This window comes from Convolutriloba macropyga, chromosome 2 (assembly GCF_964194025.1).
Source record: "Convolutriloba macropyga chromosome 2, txConMacr16.3, whole genome shotgun sequence".
Taxonomy (NCBI): Eukaryota; Metazoa; Xenacoelomorpha; order Acoela; family Convolutidae; genus Convolutriloba; species Convolutriloba macropyga.
The window spans coordinates 69865261-69884867 of NC_134469.1; the positions used below are offsets into that span (position 1 = coordinate 69865261).

Sequence of the window (19607 nt, forward strand, 5' to 3'; positions counted from 1 at the left end):
TATTGATACTGAATTTAATTTTTTTTTGACTTTCAAAAATGTATCCAACATGGTCTTACTAGAATTCTTACGAACTATTTATTCATCTCCTAAATTAACTCTTAGTTTTTTCACCGGGAAAATTTAATTCTTTAGCACTTTGAATTTTACTTTCTCAAATTTTTTTCACGTATCATGTGCTCAATTGTAACAATCTACTCTTTATCCATTTTGTAAACGCAGATAAGAAAAAAATATCAGATAGTGGCTCTGTTTTGCTGACTTCATTTCATATCGCAACTTTTTTTACAACTTTGCACTAACTGACTTCAAAACTGTTGATATATATTGCATTTTATGTAAAATTTTTGTCTTTAAAATTGTTGATATTGTCTTATTGCCCAGTCTTATCAATAACAAGTCCTGTTTAAGGTGTACAAGGGCATAATAATTTTAAAAATTTTCTATTGATTTTTTATGTCAGTTTCAACGGCTTTGACAAAGCTATTAAAACAATGTGATTAATCCCAATTCTCTTTCCAAGTTGATTTTATTACGTACCTAATTTTTCACAAAGTTAATTAATTATTGCTCTCACTGACTGCATTACTTTTGCATGCGTTATAAATTTTGTTCAATTTTTGAAGTCATTGAGAATTTAGTGGCTTTGACACTGCCTCATATCAAAATAGTCAGAGAGTGTTTCAGGTTTCAATTGTTTGTTTATTTTTCTGTAAGGCGCTCAGTTTAATCTCATTAGCAAGAGATCCCATTGACTAAGTTGCATAAAGAACCAATGGATGGATCTCTATTTCATTGTGTATAATATTAATGAGTTGGTCTTGGGGTTGTTTGGATTCTTGGCGTTTTTTTGCCATTGGTCGTTGACTTTTGTGCTTCTATTATTTGTGTGCTTAATTACAGTATTTACAGATCTCATCACTTCTTAGAGTAATTGCTTTTAATCTGTTTCACCTGTTTTGATTTTATAGCTAATGCTTTTGTTCATGCGTTCTCAATGAGTTTTTAGTTTTTCGCGTTTTGGTTTCTTTTTGTAATTTTCTAGTCTCCTATTTCCGATAAAAAATTATGTCGTTGGTTTTTTTAAAGAAATAAAGAATGAAACTTTTGTGAAAGTTACATTAAGGTTTTTAATCGCTTTGTTACCAACTGATATTTTTTTTTGATTTCGCGCATTTGTCTATGCCTACTTTTTCGCTGTTTTGATATACTCGATATTGACAGTAAGATCATTCTAAGTAGTGACAGGTCTCATCATTCAACTAAGAAAACGGAATCCGTTTACGACTAGTTATATTTTTGCACATTGTTTCCATTAATGAATAGCTTTATAGGTGCTCAACACTACTATTCTGGGTAGGGTGTCTTAGTGGCTTTGACTCCCTTTATTCAATGGCTTTCAATGGCAATATTTGATTTTTCCAAGTCCTCAATGTGCTGTGTCCTTTTTCTTTCTTTTATTGGTTTTGTACAAGTTTGGCGTTTGCTCTCTAAAGTCCTATGGTGTAAAAATATATTTAGGTTGTTTTTGATTTTAATGAATGTTTTGACTCTCGTTTCCCAACAAAAGGAATTTATTCTTATAAATTTCGGCAATGTTTTGGTATTTTCGTATTTGTGTTTGTATATTCTTTTTTTTTACTAACAAAAACTTTTCGTCCAATGAGGTTTATAGTCAGGTCTGCAGTTTGCTCAATTATTTCCATTGTAATTCAGGACCGTTCATTATCGATTAGCCTTGTTTGTTTTTAGGGTTCAAAAGGTCCCTTGATATTCGTTGCAAGAATAAATGAGGGGGGGGGGGGGACAGATTAACTGTCGGAAGATAGTTTTATATAAGTTCAGAATTCACTCACTGTGGTACGCGGATTAAAGTCCTTCAAGACCTTTCTGAAGGGGACAGCTGGTTACACATCGAACAGGGGCAAATTTCTCTGATATGGTTTTTTTTATAGTTAAAAGCGTTTGGTTTCACTAACAAAACATAATCTAAAATCATTTTAACTATTTATTATATTAAATTTGTAGAATTATTAGACAATAACTACGGAATTAGGGTATACTATCAATAAAGGTCACGCTGTTCTACTTGTTTTTGGTAGTTGATGCAGCTGCGGTCTGTAAAAATTTGATTCTCTCCTTGAAGTTGCGATCTCTCTCATTCGGCGTCACCGATGCACTTTTCTCGTCTCGTTCGTCTCTCGGCAAAGAATCCTTGAGAGCCTCGGCTACATTTGCATAATCGTCGTCCAACACCGATCCAGACTTTCGGGTGGAGGGGTGGTGTGGTCCCTTGATCTGCCTGTCAATCAACCATGTCCTTCTGAAGCACTCATAAGCCTCTTTGTCTTTCTTGTTCACTTCGTAGTCAATACCAATGTTGTAGTAGATCCTGCACAACCCAAAGTCACCATTAAATATGGCCATTTTCATTTGGCATCTTTTACACTCATTTTTGCAAAAAAAACACTATTTTTGTTGACAGAATTTCATACACCAAATTTTGAAAATCTGACATTCAAATGGAATAAGAAATAACTGCCACGAATTGTCAGACATTAACGTGAAGGAAACCGGCCAGCTCAAGAAACCGGCCAGTTTTAAAATTGCTTGCAACGTTTTTAAGGGTGTTTAGCCTCTCAACACTATACAGGCTATATAAATTCAGGATACATTGGTGCTTAGTCAATAATCCTTGTATTGTTCGCCGAGATTGTTGAGCTTGGATGATACAAGTTTTGCGAAATACCACCATTTCATCGCAGTCAAAAAGGAGAGTAGAAATACAACTGATCCTAATTGATTTCGTTCACCCAATGTGAGCATAAAACGGCCGCAAATTTTACAAAACAGGTAATTAACAGCTAATCTGGAAAAATCCTGGAAAGAAAAGACAAGACATCACGTTGCCAATACAAGCTTAAGTACACTTCGTTCCTGTGCCCGTTAAATATACAAATATCTGCGCTCGGATTATTTCAGATTACGGAAAACGTATGATTAAATTGCATAACAGATGTCGCAAAACCTTAACCGACTGGCGGTTGACCAATTGCTCTGAAAGTACGATCGCGGTGGTGGGTTAATTGTAGCCAGTGTTCCTAATGCTTATCATGCGGAGGCTTTAATTATCGGAAAAGTATCTGCAAAACGCATAAGAAAAGGTTCCAACGAAGGGGAACCACTTGATGCCCTCAAAATTCGATATTCCGTTATTTTTTAGGAAAGGTCAAATTCGTCAGTCAAAAATTATTTAATTATTTAATTTGCATAATAAGACCAAGAGGATTCTATCAATTGCTGCAAACTTTTTTTAAGAGTTTTAGCAGATTAAACATTCATTGTTTCTGTTTCTTTTTGTTCTAACATCCGACCCCTTCCTTCTAACCTGGCCATGAGTGTGCTGAATTCTCCATAGACCTGTTGACACAGAGTCCGTGCCTCAAGCAGCAATTTGAGACTATCTCCTGACGCTCTATTTCTCTGTACAGATGCAACCAGCAGTCCCTCTGTCATCGTGGCCTCCGCTCTCAGTCCATCATCTCTCAATTCGTCACACAACGCGTACGCTTCTTTCAGTGCCACCTTCGCCTGGTTGCCGGCTTCCACATTTGACCTACGGAAATCCATTTTTCTATAAATAAACTGCTGCGTATTAGTGCAGGCAATTGAGCTGAGCTATCGCTTGTCCAGACCTATACTTATGAAACGACTCAAAATTTCTTAAAGGGGAATAATATTGACTAAAATTAACTTGTCGAGCTTTTTATTTGCGGAAGTCTTTTCATTGGTCGACCCCGATATATTTTTGATCGGATCTTTTCCGTTAGTGCCCCTCTCAGTACGTTATGCACCCCACAGTTATACAGCACGTGTCATTACACAGTACATCATAGTGCGCCTGGGGCTGCAAATAATATGCACCCAATAAACTGAAAAGATCCTAACTCTGTATCCTTTTATAGGTGAAATTTTTTTTTGTTCTGCAGGCATATCAGCGCTGCAAAAGGTACGTTGCAATGCTAAAAACATTGCAACAGGGAAACTTAACTTAAAATAGGTGGTTTTAGCTATTATTATTTCGAATGCTTTATTTATTGTCATAATTGCCTTAATGAGTTTTGGAAAGCGGAACAAGTTCATGATTTGACAACAGATCGATCGAAATTTTTTTTTACTCAAGCAACTTTTGGTCGAGCAAACAAAGCACACCAAATTTGCAAAATGATCAGAACCATTTGAGTCGCCCACAGGGCAACAGAGTTTCCCAATTAAAACGGGGAAAGATAACCGTTCATAATACGCTAAATTGAAAAGTCAAGCAAAAAAGTCACTTGACAATCAGTATAAAGTTCAGTAGACGTAGGGATAATAACATAAAACACACAAAAATAATACCTAAGTAAATATTACCACTTTGGTTTTTTAAGAGAGCTGTTAAAATTGGGTTTATCGTAATATTTTAGAGTACCTGTCAGTATAACAAAATGCCAGGTAAGGGGTTCTCTCAGCGGTAGAGCCAACACTCTAAATGAAGCTCAGGTACCTGAAAAAATTTCTTAAGTTACATGAAACAATCAGGTAATTTTGGTGACGGTTAGTGAACCGTAACTTACATCCGCTTTAACAGAAAAACACTTAATAATATTCAGGGGCAATCAATTGAGCTGTTAACTCAACTAACCACAAAATATCTTATTTTCACTTTAAATGTACCCAATGTTCTTACCTTTAAGGTAAATAGTGAAAACTTATGCGAAAATACCATAAAAGTTAATATAAAATTCTCTTAAGGTTAGTTTGAGCAAATTCAAAGAAAATTTAAAGTAGTGCTCCGCTAATTTTTCTGGCATTTTTCAGATAAACATGGCTACAAAACTTTTTTATATCCAATGTATGTTACAAAAAACTCAAGACAGGGAAAACCCACTTAAAACAAGTTTGAAAAATTTGTTGGAGCAAAGTGTTTGGTAAAACAAGCCAAAAACGAACACCAAAAAGGGGCATCCGAGAAACTATCGGAAATATTCTCTGCAGTCAAATGAACAGGCGACCATTGAGAAAACAGCATATTAGGAGGAACGAAGAAAAAACTGGCATCGGCAGTAAGTGAAGCTAATGTTAGCATATATTAGCTGTTATAACAATAAAGAAAAACTAAGCAGTGGTGAAATATCAAAAATTACATTTGATGAACTTTATCCCCACTTTATTTAATGACAAAAAATACGACGATTTCTCGGCTTTCTTTGGAATTGTTACCATTAGATTTTTTGTTTGATAAAAACAAATTAGTGCAACTCAATGATGGATGTTTCGTAAAATTTTGCTTTTTTTTATTCTGGATACGTTACAAACAATCATTAGAGGTAAATTGCCCGCCTACATTTTAGGGGTATTGCTTCTTTAATACATATTTCAACTGGTAACCTAATGATTTTTCCGTCCTCTAGGAGATCTCTAGGAAGAGTACAAAAAGTAAAGAAGATTTTTTTATCAAAACTTGGTTACCATAAAAAAAAGAACTATTCTTGATTTTGTCATCATGAAATTTTGTGTATTTGATATCGCTAACTTGCTCTTTATAAAATAAATTTCTGTGGTGGTTTGCTTCCAAATTTTTGTAGCCGGCAAACTTAATCGGGGATTTAATCTGAATAATCAGTGGTGACTGAACGTTTAGATAGATTTGCAGGTATAATAACTTCAATTCTTTAAAAAAAATGCATTTTTAATTTTTTTTTTTGCGATGCTCCAATCAATTTAACCAGCAAGAAACATTTTTTTTCACGTAATGTTTGTGAACGTAATTCAATTTACAAGAATAAAAATTAATAAAACCATAAACCCTCTTCAGTGCCTTTATCGTTAAAGTTAGTCTTGATCTGATGTTTTCAAATCAGGCATCCTAAATTTATTTTCAGGAGCTAAAGATTTTTTAGGGAAAAGACTTCAGATTAGCATTATATTTTTTTTTCAAAAAAGCACACTTTAGGCAACTTTTGTTCATTTGAGATTGCAAATCTTTTCACTGTCTTCGGAAGCCCTTTGTTTCTTCTCCTTTAATAAAAGGTGAGATTTTAAAAATATTTTTCCGTTTTGTGTGTTTTGCATAAACTATTGAATTTCTTTGCTCAAAAACTCTTGATTCAGCAGAGCCGTTTTGTTCTTTTGTTTTTCTCAGAACTTACCAAAATAGTTCACTGAGGAGTATTTCAAGGTAATTTTTTTTACCTTACCGCAATATATGGTAAAAAAAAATGTTTACCTTCACATGAAACTACCTGAACTCCGTTAAAGTATAACTTTACCTTAACTTTATTTTATGTGAATTTGGGATCAACAAAACATATTGAAACATTGAAAACATCTTTAATTTTGTGGAGTTCTGGTATATCTAAAGTGCAGTGTATAATAATAAGCAATGACGTACCTGTCTCGACTAACGAGTGCCTGAAGTGTGAAGCCTTTGAGAATATACACTTTACACAGTTTAGCTTTGCTGGCCACGTGCTGCTTGTGAGCAATGACGTCATTGCAAAGATCAACCAATTGTGCGTACACACGAGGGTCTTTTGTCTCGGACACCCACATTGGCTGCTTCAACTTGTGATGTGTAGAGTAAACGAGAAGAGCTTTGATCTCAAATTCTCTCTCCACACTTTTTTCTAACTCCAATGCTCGCTTGGCAAAGTCAACCGCGTGGGCGTACGACCCTGCATCGCACAACACCATAGCTGCTTGTTGCAAACACTTCGCTTTCAGACCATCAGCCATGCGTTGGTGCGTCACCACGGCTTCCGCCTGTTGCTTGATAGACTCAATGATATTTTCAAACCGAATTTTGGACAAAGACGACCAGAATTTAAGACTATCAGCTGGGCTCGTGCCCGAACAGAGGACTCTGTCATCGTACAGACCCTCGATCATGCCCCAATTGGATAGGACATCTGGAACAGATTCGGGTACCGAAGGCATTTGTTCAGCGGTTTTGGTTTTAGAACCACGCTTGGCTGCTGATGGTGGGCGAGCGGACGGTCTTGTCAAAGTGGTCTCCGTCAAGGTGTTGTGCTGCTTTATACACTTGGAGAGCTTTCGTTCATGTCCTGCTTTGAGACTCAATTCCTTGATATCGGAATCTGTCATCTCCAGCAGGATATCCAGGAACTCGAACCCATTCATCAGTAGAATGTCAATGACCTCTTTCGGAATTTTATTTTTGTTGAACCAGTCAACAAGCGCGGGCTCACATTCATACTCCGGAGTTCCTGTTTGGTCTGTAGTACCTTCAGTGGTTACTAGCTTGGACGGTGATTGATTAAGCGCCACCTGTTGAGTCTTTGTCACCATTTCCCGGTTGTTCATCGCATCTATCAGCTGGTTGGCTCTGAAATCTGTTGTGAGGTCCTCAATATTTCCAGAGAAAGGTATGCGGCATTTGGGACATGGAAAACTGGATCCCCCACTTGACTTTTTCCAGTCTATGAGACATTGTCGACAGAAGGAATGACTACATGGCAGGATCTTCGGCTGATTGAACACTTCCTGACAAATCTCACAAGTGACAAATTCCAAGAAGAGACTGTTGTCTGGGTTCGTTGTCGCCGCAGCATTCAGACCTATAACCCCGGACTCAGCTAGCTCAGCCATGATTGCATCCACCTTTTTGATCACACTTGTCAGCACCTCCTCCCAGCTCTGATTCCTTCCTAAAACAGGTCATAATACAAGTCGGGGCGTCACCACTATGCAACACTGGAATACTGTTATCGGGGACTAAATCTAAAACTAAACGCAAATTGTCTTATGCATTCTAACAACATCGGGAAACACTTTCATCCTAAAATCTGACAAGTATTGGAAACAGTTACACCAATATCAGCGCAAAAATATCAAATTTAAAATATGTTGATCAGTTAACAGAATTCTTGCTGAAACTTGAGCATACCAATCTTTTCGGGTGGACTATCAAACTAACAACGAGGATATAACTCTCAAGAAAAATAACTGATCAATGAACTACAAATATATGAAACAACCATATCAAAAAAACCATGAGAAATAACAGAAAAACAGATCATTTCAGATTATTTTGATGCCAGCTCAGTTATCTGTGAAGATGTTAATCTTCGAGAAACGATATAATTTTAAAGCAAAAAAAAACTAAACAGAAACGCTGGAAATAAGGGAGCTTTTGCGGGCAGTCTTCAGAAGTAAACAGAAGGTGCAAATAGTAAAATCAGCAAATAATTTTAGAAAAGGAAAGGCTAATATAATAGAAAACTGGCAGAGTTTATTCTCATCAACCACAGAAAACGGAGGGACCACAAAAATTGTAGGAACCTTATACAGAACAAAAAAGAATAAGGGTCTAACGGATCTTGAAGTAAAGCCTTGTTTTTCTATTTTTTAAAACAAACATCATTTTTGATTCAATAAACACTGCCAATATTTTTACTGTCATTTTGTCACATGCAACACGACTGTGATTCAATCAAACTTAAAATAAATTAAAAAAATCTTATTATGATAATCATTGTACAAAGGAGAATAACGAATGAAAAAAACTAAATGGAAAAACAAACTGTGGAAAACAAACCAATCAGCCTAGCTTCCTTAAGAAAAGGGTGGAGGAGTTTAATCACATAACATTTTCCAACAATTTGCAAAGTAAAACAAAAGGACAAAACGGTTGCAGAAAAAAAAACACGAAAAAAGCACTCATCTTTTGAGGATAGAAAAAAAACAGAAGAAAACAACCGCTACCGAAATAGAAACCCACTTGACTGTCTAATAACTGTGCATTTAGTGCGTTTTGCAATGCTTAGTTGGTCAGGGTAGCGGCTGCTCTCCCAATCAGTTGCATCAACTAAAGCTTTTACCTCTCAGTCCGTCTCAGTGGCTCAAAACCTGTCCGGATATTTTACCTGTGCAGGTCACTTTTGTTACTCTATATCCGCCATATTCTTACCATTGCGTTACTATTCAGTTCTCAGTGTTTGTAAAATTTAGTTTTTCAATATGGAAATGGGCTGCTACAAATCACACAATACGGGACTTTTCTATGTATACCAGTTCAATCCGAGAGGGGAAAAAATCTCAGAAAAAGGTGTATGTTTAATACTTGTTCATGCAAAAATTTTTAAATCCCAAATTATGTTAGGTTCCGTTTTTGTACTCAAGAGTTAAAGTGCCACAAGCTGGTGTTGAGTTGGTGACAGTTGAAATGCAGCTCAAATAAATCGTAGATACAGGATGCAGTAAAAAATAGTTTACTGCTCCAGGATCAGTAACACCTTATTTACTGCTCGAGATTGTGTTTTTTTTCAAAATAATTTGCTGAGTTTTACGAAGAAGACTGTTTGCTAAGGCCAATTTTGTTGAATCTTGTTGAATTGCTGCCGTTTTCCCCCTTTTTCTTCACTTCATATCATCTGACTATTACTGTACTTGAAACAATAACTAAACCTGGAACCTTACTATGACTAACGTGTTGCTATGACAACAGCAAGTAGACAAAAATGTACAGCTATTACAAAAGTATTTTCAGCTCTGTATTATTATGCTTCTATTTTCCTATGTATGTTCCGCAAGCTCAGCGCCTACACCTTCCTTAGCCGCCTTTGGTACTTTATACAATATTATTGAAAGCAAAAAAAATAACACGACAAAATTTGAGCAATTTAAGTTTATTTCCATGGGGTATTATTTCCTTAAGTTTTACTTTTTTGTGATTTGGTTTCCTAACTTGAACCCAGTAGGTTTTTTTTCGGTGAGGGTTTAAATCGTAGACCTGGTCAAATACTTAAACTAACAACATCAATTTAGTTGTTTCTACGATTTTTTGAGATCAATTGACCTTTATTTGCAGGGGTGCTGTGCAATTGAATGAGAGGTGTATGTTTTCGAAAACCAGTATTATCAGGTCACCATTCAAACGGTTAGGTGTCAAGAAATAGACTTACAAAACTATAGAAACTGGAAAAAAACTGAATGTTTGAGAAACTCAATCCGTTCTAACTTTATGCGCTGAATTGCGTAAGTATGATAGAGCGTAATTCTAAATTATACATTTTACGGCATCCGGCTATGCCTCAGTGGTCCGTGTGTCTTAATTTGAATCTATCACAACTGAACGTGAAATCAGTTTCCATTAGAAAACATACTAATTCCTATCGCAATTTCTGGGCAAATTTATTTTGACACTTATATTCTATTCTAAAATTCTAATCAGAAAGCAGTATTGTACTTTTCTCAATTCTGAATCTCCAGCAAAAACAATCTGCATTGGGTACTCAGCCAGTTTTATTTGCTCCGATTCAATCAGTGACTTTGTTACAATGTGTTTAAAGTAAGCAAGCCCAAGAAATTATGGCTGATAATAAATAAATGAATTTAAATTGGTAATTATTCAACTTATTTGTTTGGTAAGATTGCACTTAGCATTTCAAGGCTTAGTGATATATTTGTTTTTGTAACGTTTTTAGGTTTGATTTTTGATTCTGTTACGATTTCTGTTCTCAAAACTTTTGAGATTATAGGAAAATTTTTAGCGCTAGATTCGTCAACTAAAATGTTTTTAACGAGTAAAACGTTTGTAAAGCTAGCGTTTACCTGCAAACGAAAAAAAAAATGGATTGCTTGATCTATCAGCATACTCAATAGTTTTTTTCTGAAAATAGCAATATTGGCAATTTTAGGTTACTAAACGAATGAAAGGGGGGGGACAGAATACAAAAACTCTACTTTTTTTCTAGGAATCTTGGCCGGTTTTGTTCCATCAAATTTTAGGTAACATTTGAAATTACTATCCAAAATAGTTTTACGAGCAAACTATTTTTATGCAATTTCGTTGTAGCTAATGAAATTATTATTGAGGTAGGTATCAGTTAAGTAGAAATAACTAAAATCATCTTGATATTTTGTGTATTATAATATTCATGCAAATTTTTGCCAGATTCTGCTAGTACAGGTCCACCGTCACAAAGATTTTAACTCGATTTGTTTCGAAAAATTTTGACAAAAAGTTCAAACATTGGTAGAAAACAGGAGGAAAAAGCGTTCATCTTGTTGCGGGTGGTCTATTTGCGCAATAGGAAACTAAAATTCTTCAGTATGAAAAATATTTTTTCACCACATATAGTGATTGATAATTCTTGATGCGTTACTAACCATCTTTGTAAGCAACTTTTTTGTTGAAATTTTGTTGGTTACATGTTTTAATGGTTTTTATTATTTTCCATTATCTTTCATTAGTTTATCTATTTTGCTATTCAGTGCATTCAGTTGGAAAAACAATCAATTGAGAACTCTAAATTACGAGAATGGGATCTCACTGTGAATTCATAGGACCTACACAAACATCTCTGATTCGGAGAATCTTTTCATTTTTTGTTTTGATAGAAATGTTGATCATACATGACGATAGCACCAGACTTCGCTCATCATGGGTACCATAGAAAAGACAATAGATGATTCCATCATATATAAAGGGCGGGTAATTTTGTTCAAAAACATTTCAGCCATAGAAATTTTTTTTTCCTAAATAACGAATATGGCACATTTAGCGTTAGTTTACGGTCCATAACTTTATTTAAGAGCCGTTCAATATAATCTTGTGCTTAGATTGTTTCCTTTATTTATCTAATGAGAGATCGAGAGGTGAACGCTATTGGGAATAAATTTTCTCGCAAGATGGTGCGGAAATTTTTTGGCGTATCTGATACGATAAAAATTTGGACGAAAAATCAAACATTGTAATAAAATTCCGGAATTGCGTAGGTCACGTAAATTTCACGCCGCCTCGACCATATTACCGCACTCTTCTATCCTTATTTATCCAAATCCCTCTCGCCACCACGGTATTTCACTTATTTCTCATTTCACTGGTGTCCCGCTTTTTCACCCCTATTCATTTAACCCCCTATCATTTAACCCCGATTTAATCACCCCTGTCGCAACCGAACTATCGCAACCGAACGTGGGATTAATTTATCAGCTTTATGATGACAAAACATGTCTTAAATGTCGACTGCCAATTGGCGGGTTGAAATGATAGAGGGGTGAAGTGATAGAGGGGTTAAATGATAGAGGGGTGAATAAAAATAAATAAAATAATTTGTTTCTGCGTAATCGCAGCGGAGCATCATTAGGCTTCAGTAGCCTGTTCTTAGCTGTCCTTTGTTTTCTATTGTTCCCCACATCTCAGACTGTTCATTTAGTGAGCATGCATGCTCTTTTTTTGGTGACTATGGCCACTTTTTTTTGCGTCTGAGACTTTCACGTCGTACCATTATTGCAGCCAACATTGGTCAGGCTATGGTCAACCTGAAGCTACGGTTAAGTAAGAGCTCATCCTTACACAGACAGCTTCACGGCGGCAGGGGATTAAACTATCGATCAATGGTGTGTTAATCACACACCTTACCTCTCGGCTATCACGCCAATAAATCGGTGTCAAATGATAGGGGTTTAAATGAATAGGGGTGAAAAGAAGTAGAACCCATTTCACTACTGACCAAATCCCTCCCTCTTGTATACTCTTGTGACCCTGAAAAACGCAAAAAGTAAATAAAAAATAGAGCGCTTTATCACGTACCCTTTTGAAGACAGTGGAAGTTTGCTGTAATGCAGTGAGCTTCGGGATACTTTTTTGGATCGATCCAACTGAATCCGTTGAGTACAACTGGCACAATGCGGGGGGTCTGTGTCTTGTTGAAACAACAATAGGCACAGTTGAACTCACTCAGACACTCTTTGCTTGCTGCCCACCTGTCGTCCATAAACACTACCATCACCTGTACACACATAACATACTAGCAGCTGCAGCTTATATAGCAATGTTTAGAGTCCCCCCCCCCCCCCATAAACATTCAGCCCATCCAGATTACACGCGAGGTTAATTTTGGGGGTGAAACTTATGAGTTCACCCATTTAACTGCCCAATTACCACCCAGCACTGCTCTTACATCGTTTTCAGGACACTTATAGGAAAAATTTTCATGAGGGTAAAAAATATATTTTTGAAAAAAAAAACTCTAATAGGTATGATTCGATTGACTATGATTTATGACGCCTACATGAATCTGCACAAATTATTATGTTACAGACAAAAAAGAAACATTTGAATTGCGAAATATATGCACAAAACATATATGATAATAGTTTACATTTTCTCGCTGCTGATAACATCGTACTATCAGTAGGTATCTGTTCAAACTGATTTGAAGGCAATTGTCTAAATGATATGAAAGCTATTTCATCTCAGTTCTTCAATACTTGTTGTATTGTTGAATTTTTTATCAGGGACCACTGCAAAAAAGATACGGAGGTGAAATTGGAAAGTCCTCCAGTTTTTTAGTATATTCTGGATCGTACCAAACAAAATTTTGGTGCCTGGGGGTCTATTGTTATCACTTTCCAGTTTTTAAGGATGACTGGATTTAGAAAAATTAAGAACAACTAAAACCCGAAACAGTTATCTGATGGTCGTGGCTGGTGCTATTGTATTCTATGAGGTCTAAGTAATATTAGTATGATGTTAAGTTATCACTAATAGGAATTGAAAGAAAATTATCCCGTATTCTCCTTTGGATAGATTTTTTCTCTCAATAATATCTTCCTCTGGATTCGGTTCTTTTTGCTTAAAATTGAGAACAATAAGTACTCAAAAGGACATTAAACAGCATAATAAATTTTATATTTTCATTTGAATAAAAACTACTCTATGGTTAACCGCAATTCTCAATCTTTGTCAAATATAAATACCTAAGATCTTCAAGTTTTCACATAAAAATTGATTTTTAGAAGGCAAAACTACATAGGTGTTGTGCATAAAAATGATTTAGTAGCAAAAAATGACGTTAACGGTTAACAAAATCAACTACACTTTTTTGGTCGTAGCAGCCAATATAACGACTGATTTTGCAACCAAAAGTACCATATTATATTATCTATCTACAGCACAAAAATTTGTGGCTATTGCAATAAAAATATTTTATTGGTTTAAATGGTTATTTTAGTACTCTTTTGACATACAGGTATAGGTTGAAACAAATATCTTCATTTGCAAACAAATATCCACATATGCTACAACCTCGGAACGTTAACAAGATTTCAGCAAATTTCTAAGTTTGAAACTGATCTTGTTTTAGTAATTATGGCACATCACTTGCAGCGTCTGCTATAATATTGCCTATCTTTTTTTTCAAATTCATGAGTTATTTTGCCATTCTGATTTAAATTGCTTGAGCTCAAACATATTGATCTCTATCATTTTTTCTGACTGGGAGCGTTCGGTTATTATATTTGTAACAAACATTTCTGTTCATGTTCAAAATTTCAGTACATGGAAACTTCTATGGAAATCAATCACGTCAATCTCCTGATGTTTTTGTCTACCGATCATTTTTTATTATCTTTGTTTTTTGCAATGTCTCCCATGAAATTTTTAGTGCGAAAAATACAAGTTTTTTCAAACACAAATGGCATGTTCTGAACACGAAATGAATGATACGAAATAACTGCGCAAAAAAAGAAATATTTTGTTGCTTGAAGTTTCTAAGTTTGAAACTCATCTTGTTTTAGTAATTTTGGCGTATCACTTGCAGTGTCTGCTATAATATTGCGTATTTTTTTTTCAAATTCATGAGTTGTTTTGCCAATCTGATTTAAATTGTTTGATCTCAAATAGAATGTTCTCTATCATTTTTTCTGACTGGGAGCGTTCACTTGATATATTTGTAACATACTTACTTTTCTTTTCAAATTCAAAATTTCAATACCTGGAAACTTTGAAGGAAATCGCTCACAGCAATCTTCTGATAATTTATGTCTACCGATCATTTTTTATTATCTTTGTTTTTTGCAGTGTTTCCAATTAAAATTTTAGTGCGGAAAATACAAAATTTTTTTGAACAGAAATGGCATGTTTCGAACATGAAAAAATAGATACGAAATAATTAGAAAAATAGAAAAATAGAAAGACTTTTCCTTGTTGCTTGAAATTTAACATTTCTTTAAAAAATTGGAAAGTTATTTGCTAAAAAAACTGAACATTAATTTTGATCAGGAAAACACAAGAGAGACTAATAAGGTATTCTAATACTTTTGCCATGGACAATGATTTTAGAATGTCTGATCATAGAACGTTTCTCATCAAAACTGTCTGATTAATGTTGACTTCAAGCGCGCTTCGAACAGAAAAAGCACGTAGGACCAGAGGTTACTCCAGTTTTGGACGGTCTTATCAGAGATCATTTTTGTGTGCAAGAGGTAGTTTTGCTCTGAAGGGTAGTTTTGCTCAGAAACCTCAACTTGGCTACAGAAAAAACAGAAAAAACTATCCTATAACACTGTTTGATTAAACTCTCCAATAACTCAGCTATTTAATTCCTCAATTACCCGTTCAAAACTGACTCAAAATGTACAATAATGTCACCTACTCTTGTAAACTAAGCACAAAAGACTATTGCTTTTTGATACTTGCTATTGAAATTCAAAATAGGCCTATTGACTTTTTCCGATCCTTTAACAACTCCATAAGCAGTTTTGCCAAAAAAAAAACTAGAAAACAAAGAATGACAATCTACAGTACAAAACCTCTTAACTCAAGTCCTTGTGGAAGTTTAATGGCAATTTTACAAAGGTTTGCGAATCAGTGTGAAAACTTTGTAAAACACTTTATGGTAATTACTAATATTTGCAAACTTTTATCGCAAATTTAGCATTAATTTATATTTTCCGCCAATTTGTGTAGCATTTTGCAAAATGTGCTTATAGCTGATTGTGGTTTATATAACGGCCGTGCATCGATGCAGGTTCCTTAAAAAACAAATAAAAATTTAAAAGATTCGTTTCCGCCACTGCTTTAACCTACACTTTCTAAATATGACTTGGCATCTGAAACTTTTGTAGCTGATTACGCACCTTGCAGTTGGCAGCGTTTACGGTTATCTCTCTTCTGAACTGCTGACCAGCTGACATTGTGGTGCAGACAAAAGTGCTGTACCCATTGGACCTCAGCCTCTCATTCAGAGCCAGTGCGTGCACCCCCATAGACTCCACACAGTGGCTCAGGAATATCTGTTTGATATCCCCTGATGATCCACTCATTCTGATCAGTGGACCGCGTGGATTGATTACTCCGAATACCTGAAAAGCAACAACTCTTCTTAAATACACGTGTATATAGATAGATGCCTGCATCGTAAATAATAATAAATTGTTTTCAAGTAAGTTAGCATTGCTGTACAAACCATGCTGCACAGAACCGCCACTTACTTGATATGCCATCAAAAGGTCCCGTGATGCCAGTCGCAGTACTAGTCAAGTGATGCCAGTCGCAGTACTAAGAAACTAAGACTGATGCCAGTAAATCAAACAGCTTAATAAATGTTTCAAGGCTAACATAGACTGAGCATATTAATAAAATATGAAGCAGAACTTAAAATTTTCCAGCCATTTTTGTCGGCTTGAGTACTCGCAGTTCATTAGAATTAAGAAGCTTGAATATCGAAAGGCCAGTATGTTAGGCTTGTTTTTATCATTGCTTTTCATTATTTTTCATTTTTTTAATTTTTCGAAGTTACAGAACAACGAAGTATTTTATTATAGTTTTAAATTTTGTCAGGTAAAGATGGTCAGTTTCAGCTAAAGATGGACAGTTTTCTATCAAAAATTTGTGTGATGGTATTCAAATTTAATCTCCAATTACTACGCGATGATTCTTAAAAATTACTGCCCTACTATTATCTATTACTAAAAACAAGACAGCTCGTGCAATATTGTGCGTGTGACAGAATGTTCCGATATATGCCTGAAGTTTATAAAAAGCTCTTCCTTGTTCTGAGAGGAAAAGTTCTTTTGATTATCGGTTTTGCAAAACTGCAACTGAAGCAATTATTTCAGATCAACCTTAATTGGAATTTCTCTTTAATATGAAAATTGAAAACAAAACATTCATTTTATTATAATTTTGACAGATCTAAAGCGACTTGCATTGTCAACTGATTTGCAATAACAAACCATTGTTCAGAATGTTAAAATACAACTGGAGCAATCAGTTGCAAAAAAGGTTATCTAAAAAAAGGTTATCTAATTTGCAGAGCAGTCTTCTGGAATCTGGAATTCAAAGTTCTAATCAATTTGGAGTTAATCACAGAACCAACCTTCGTTTGAATTCAACCAAATATATGTTGAAAAAAATGTAGCAGTGTTGAAAAAGATCTTCCTTGACTTTTTGCAGGGACTGGTTTTTTCTGTTTCTCTTGTTATGAATACACCATATGTTATCAATTTGGCTTAACAAGTTTATAGAGAATATAGAAAACAATAGAATATATTAACGTAGAACTTGATTTTGGGTAATTCTTGCGACAATTTAAAAAAGATCTGTCACAACCTCAAAAAATTCCCAATTGGTTTGTTAATCTAAGCGCTACCATATTTTTAGATAGAAATTACTTTGTAATTTCAAAGATACAGAAAAATGTTAAATTTTTTTCTTCCTCTGCTTATAAAATTGCGGCCTCGGTTTAAGGTTTTGATTCCCACGTACCACAATTTTGTTCTATTCCGCTTAAATTGGAAATCTGTTAAATTTCAGGAAAACTCTGGAAACGGTTACAAAGACGAGCTAAAATAGCTACCAAGAAAAAAATCACCTAAAACGGTTACAAAGAAGGCGAAAAGGATCCCGTGAAAGCTTAAATTTTGCAATAAATTTTCACTTAGTTTTGTTTTCAAACTATTTTCGAGAATCTATTGTAAATTTTTTAAATAACATTAAAAAAATTTTAAACAAAAAAAAACGTTAACAAAACAACAATTGTTTTGTTTTTGCTATTTATATCCTCAATTCAAATTGAACATATAAAATTGACCATTTTTTTAGAAATACTTTGCAAATACCAATTGCGAAAAACTATTTCCCCACAATCAAGGTTTTTAACGCAATATTTTGCATCCAACTGCATCTAGATGTTTTCTGTAGAGTTGATGATTCGCCCCTCTGAATTCAATGGAAGTTTTCATATCGTGGCCAATTTTCTGTATACAAGCTCCATTTTATCGGACTTTTTCACAACTCACTCATGTTTTAATATTTTAGTTATAGACGTTCGTGGAAATGAGTCAAACCAGGCTTATTCGTTTTAAATTTGTTTGAAAAATGAATAATTGAGCTCTCATTTTTTCAGAAGGCGCGTTTTTTGGGCTAGAGTGAAAACTTTGAACAGTCTTCCGTCGCTCGTTTCCACGCCATAAATCATTACATTCCACACTACAAGGAACTCTTTCAAAATAACTATGATAGCGTCAAACAGACCAAAATTACAGAAAACCCAATTGATGATTAAATTTGGAAATTTCCCATTGGATACTAAATGAGGATAAAAATGACAACTAGCAGTTTTGCGATTACACATGTGATTGTTCACCTTATATCTTTTAATTGGGTCTCATGTAATTACAAACAAAGTTCGGATAATAATGTCTCAGGCTAATTACTTCTTTAATAGGTTATGCTTATCCCTGAATACTCGTGAATAAACTTTGGTCCCCTCCACAATATAAGTAACCTAAATCCACGTTTCGCTAAACTATGTTTCTTCGTCAAAAGTGGTATATAAATTCTGAAAAGTGAGGACACGCTGGCTTTTTTGGAATTTTTTGGTTGGCTCAATGTTAATAACAATAACGTTAATTCTTGGCCATTTTTATTGGTGCTCTAAAAGTTGGGATTGTTTCCATTAAATTTTTCTTTCCAAATTGAGATTCATTGTTCGCTCTTATTACTTGGTCTCATTGTGTTAGCGGTCAAAAAGTATCCAAGCTTTTAACCTCAAGAATCAACGAAGACAAAACTTTCAAACAGAAAGAAGTCTTTTTTGGCAAATTTTTATTTTGATCTACGTGAATCTTGATAAAATTCTGATATTCGAGAAACACAGATGAATTCCATCCCTTGTTATAAAAAAGAAGACGGCATATCTATAACGAATAAAACGACTCAAGAAACGCAGATGCTTCCAATAAGAAGAAAAGTACGTGTGATCAGGACGGTAAACACGTATTCGAAACTTTCTATTATAAATTTTGTTTAATAAAATTATCTCAGCTTTGTTTCAAATTTTGTTTTTTTAAGTCTTGCGAAAACTCTTTTTGTTCAACACTACAAGCACTTTTTCAATGACCCTGTATCTATTTATCCAAATTATTTTCATGCTGGAAAAAAGATAAGAATTATAACCTAATTAAAGCAGACAGACTTATAGACGAAAATAATTAAATTTTTCAATTAAATACTTTCAAATTCGTTTCCTACATTTTTGTATCAATCTCCGAAGCTGCCACTTTATGATGACCAGTGAGACGAAGCCAATTGTTCTGATTTTCTCATTGTTTTGTTGCTAAATATTGAGAAGCTAATGTCCTCTCCCAAATTGAATTTTGTCGACACCAATTTTTTTTTCCAAATTTTTTCTACCTTTTTGACTATGTGGCAGCAGCCGAAACAAAAACTTTATAAATGGCAGATTCTATGCCCAAAACTTGAGTAGAATGACAGGGTTCAATTTTGTTGAAAAATTGGTTTCATTTCAATGATA

General features: G+C 34.7%; 1 protein-coding gene across 1 annotated transcript in view; it reads right to left on the reverse strand.

The window, feature by feature from the left end:
• Positions 1-1985: 1985 nt before the first annotated feature.
• Positions 1986-19607, reverse strand: part of LOC142334659 (uncharacterized) — a 19135-nt gene continuing 1513 nt past the window's right edge. The window contains exons 2-6 of the mRNA XM_075382868.1: positions 15928-16152; positions 12599-12797; positions 6434-7709; positions 3389-3616; positions 1986-2392 (exon numbers count right to left, since the gene is read on the reverse strand). Of these exons, the coding sequence (XP_075238983.1) occupies positions 2086-2392; positions 3389-3616; positions 6434-7709; positions 12599-12797; positions 15928-16113 (2196 nt within the window). The 5' untranslated portion in view covers positions 16114-16152 and the 3' untranslated portion in view covers positions 1986-2085. The remainder of the gene's footprint in view (positions 2393-3388; positions 3617-6433; positions 7710-12598; positions 12798-15927; positions 16153-19607) is intronic.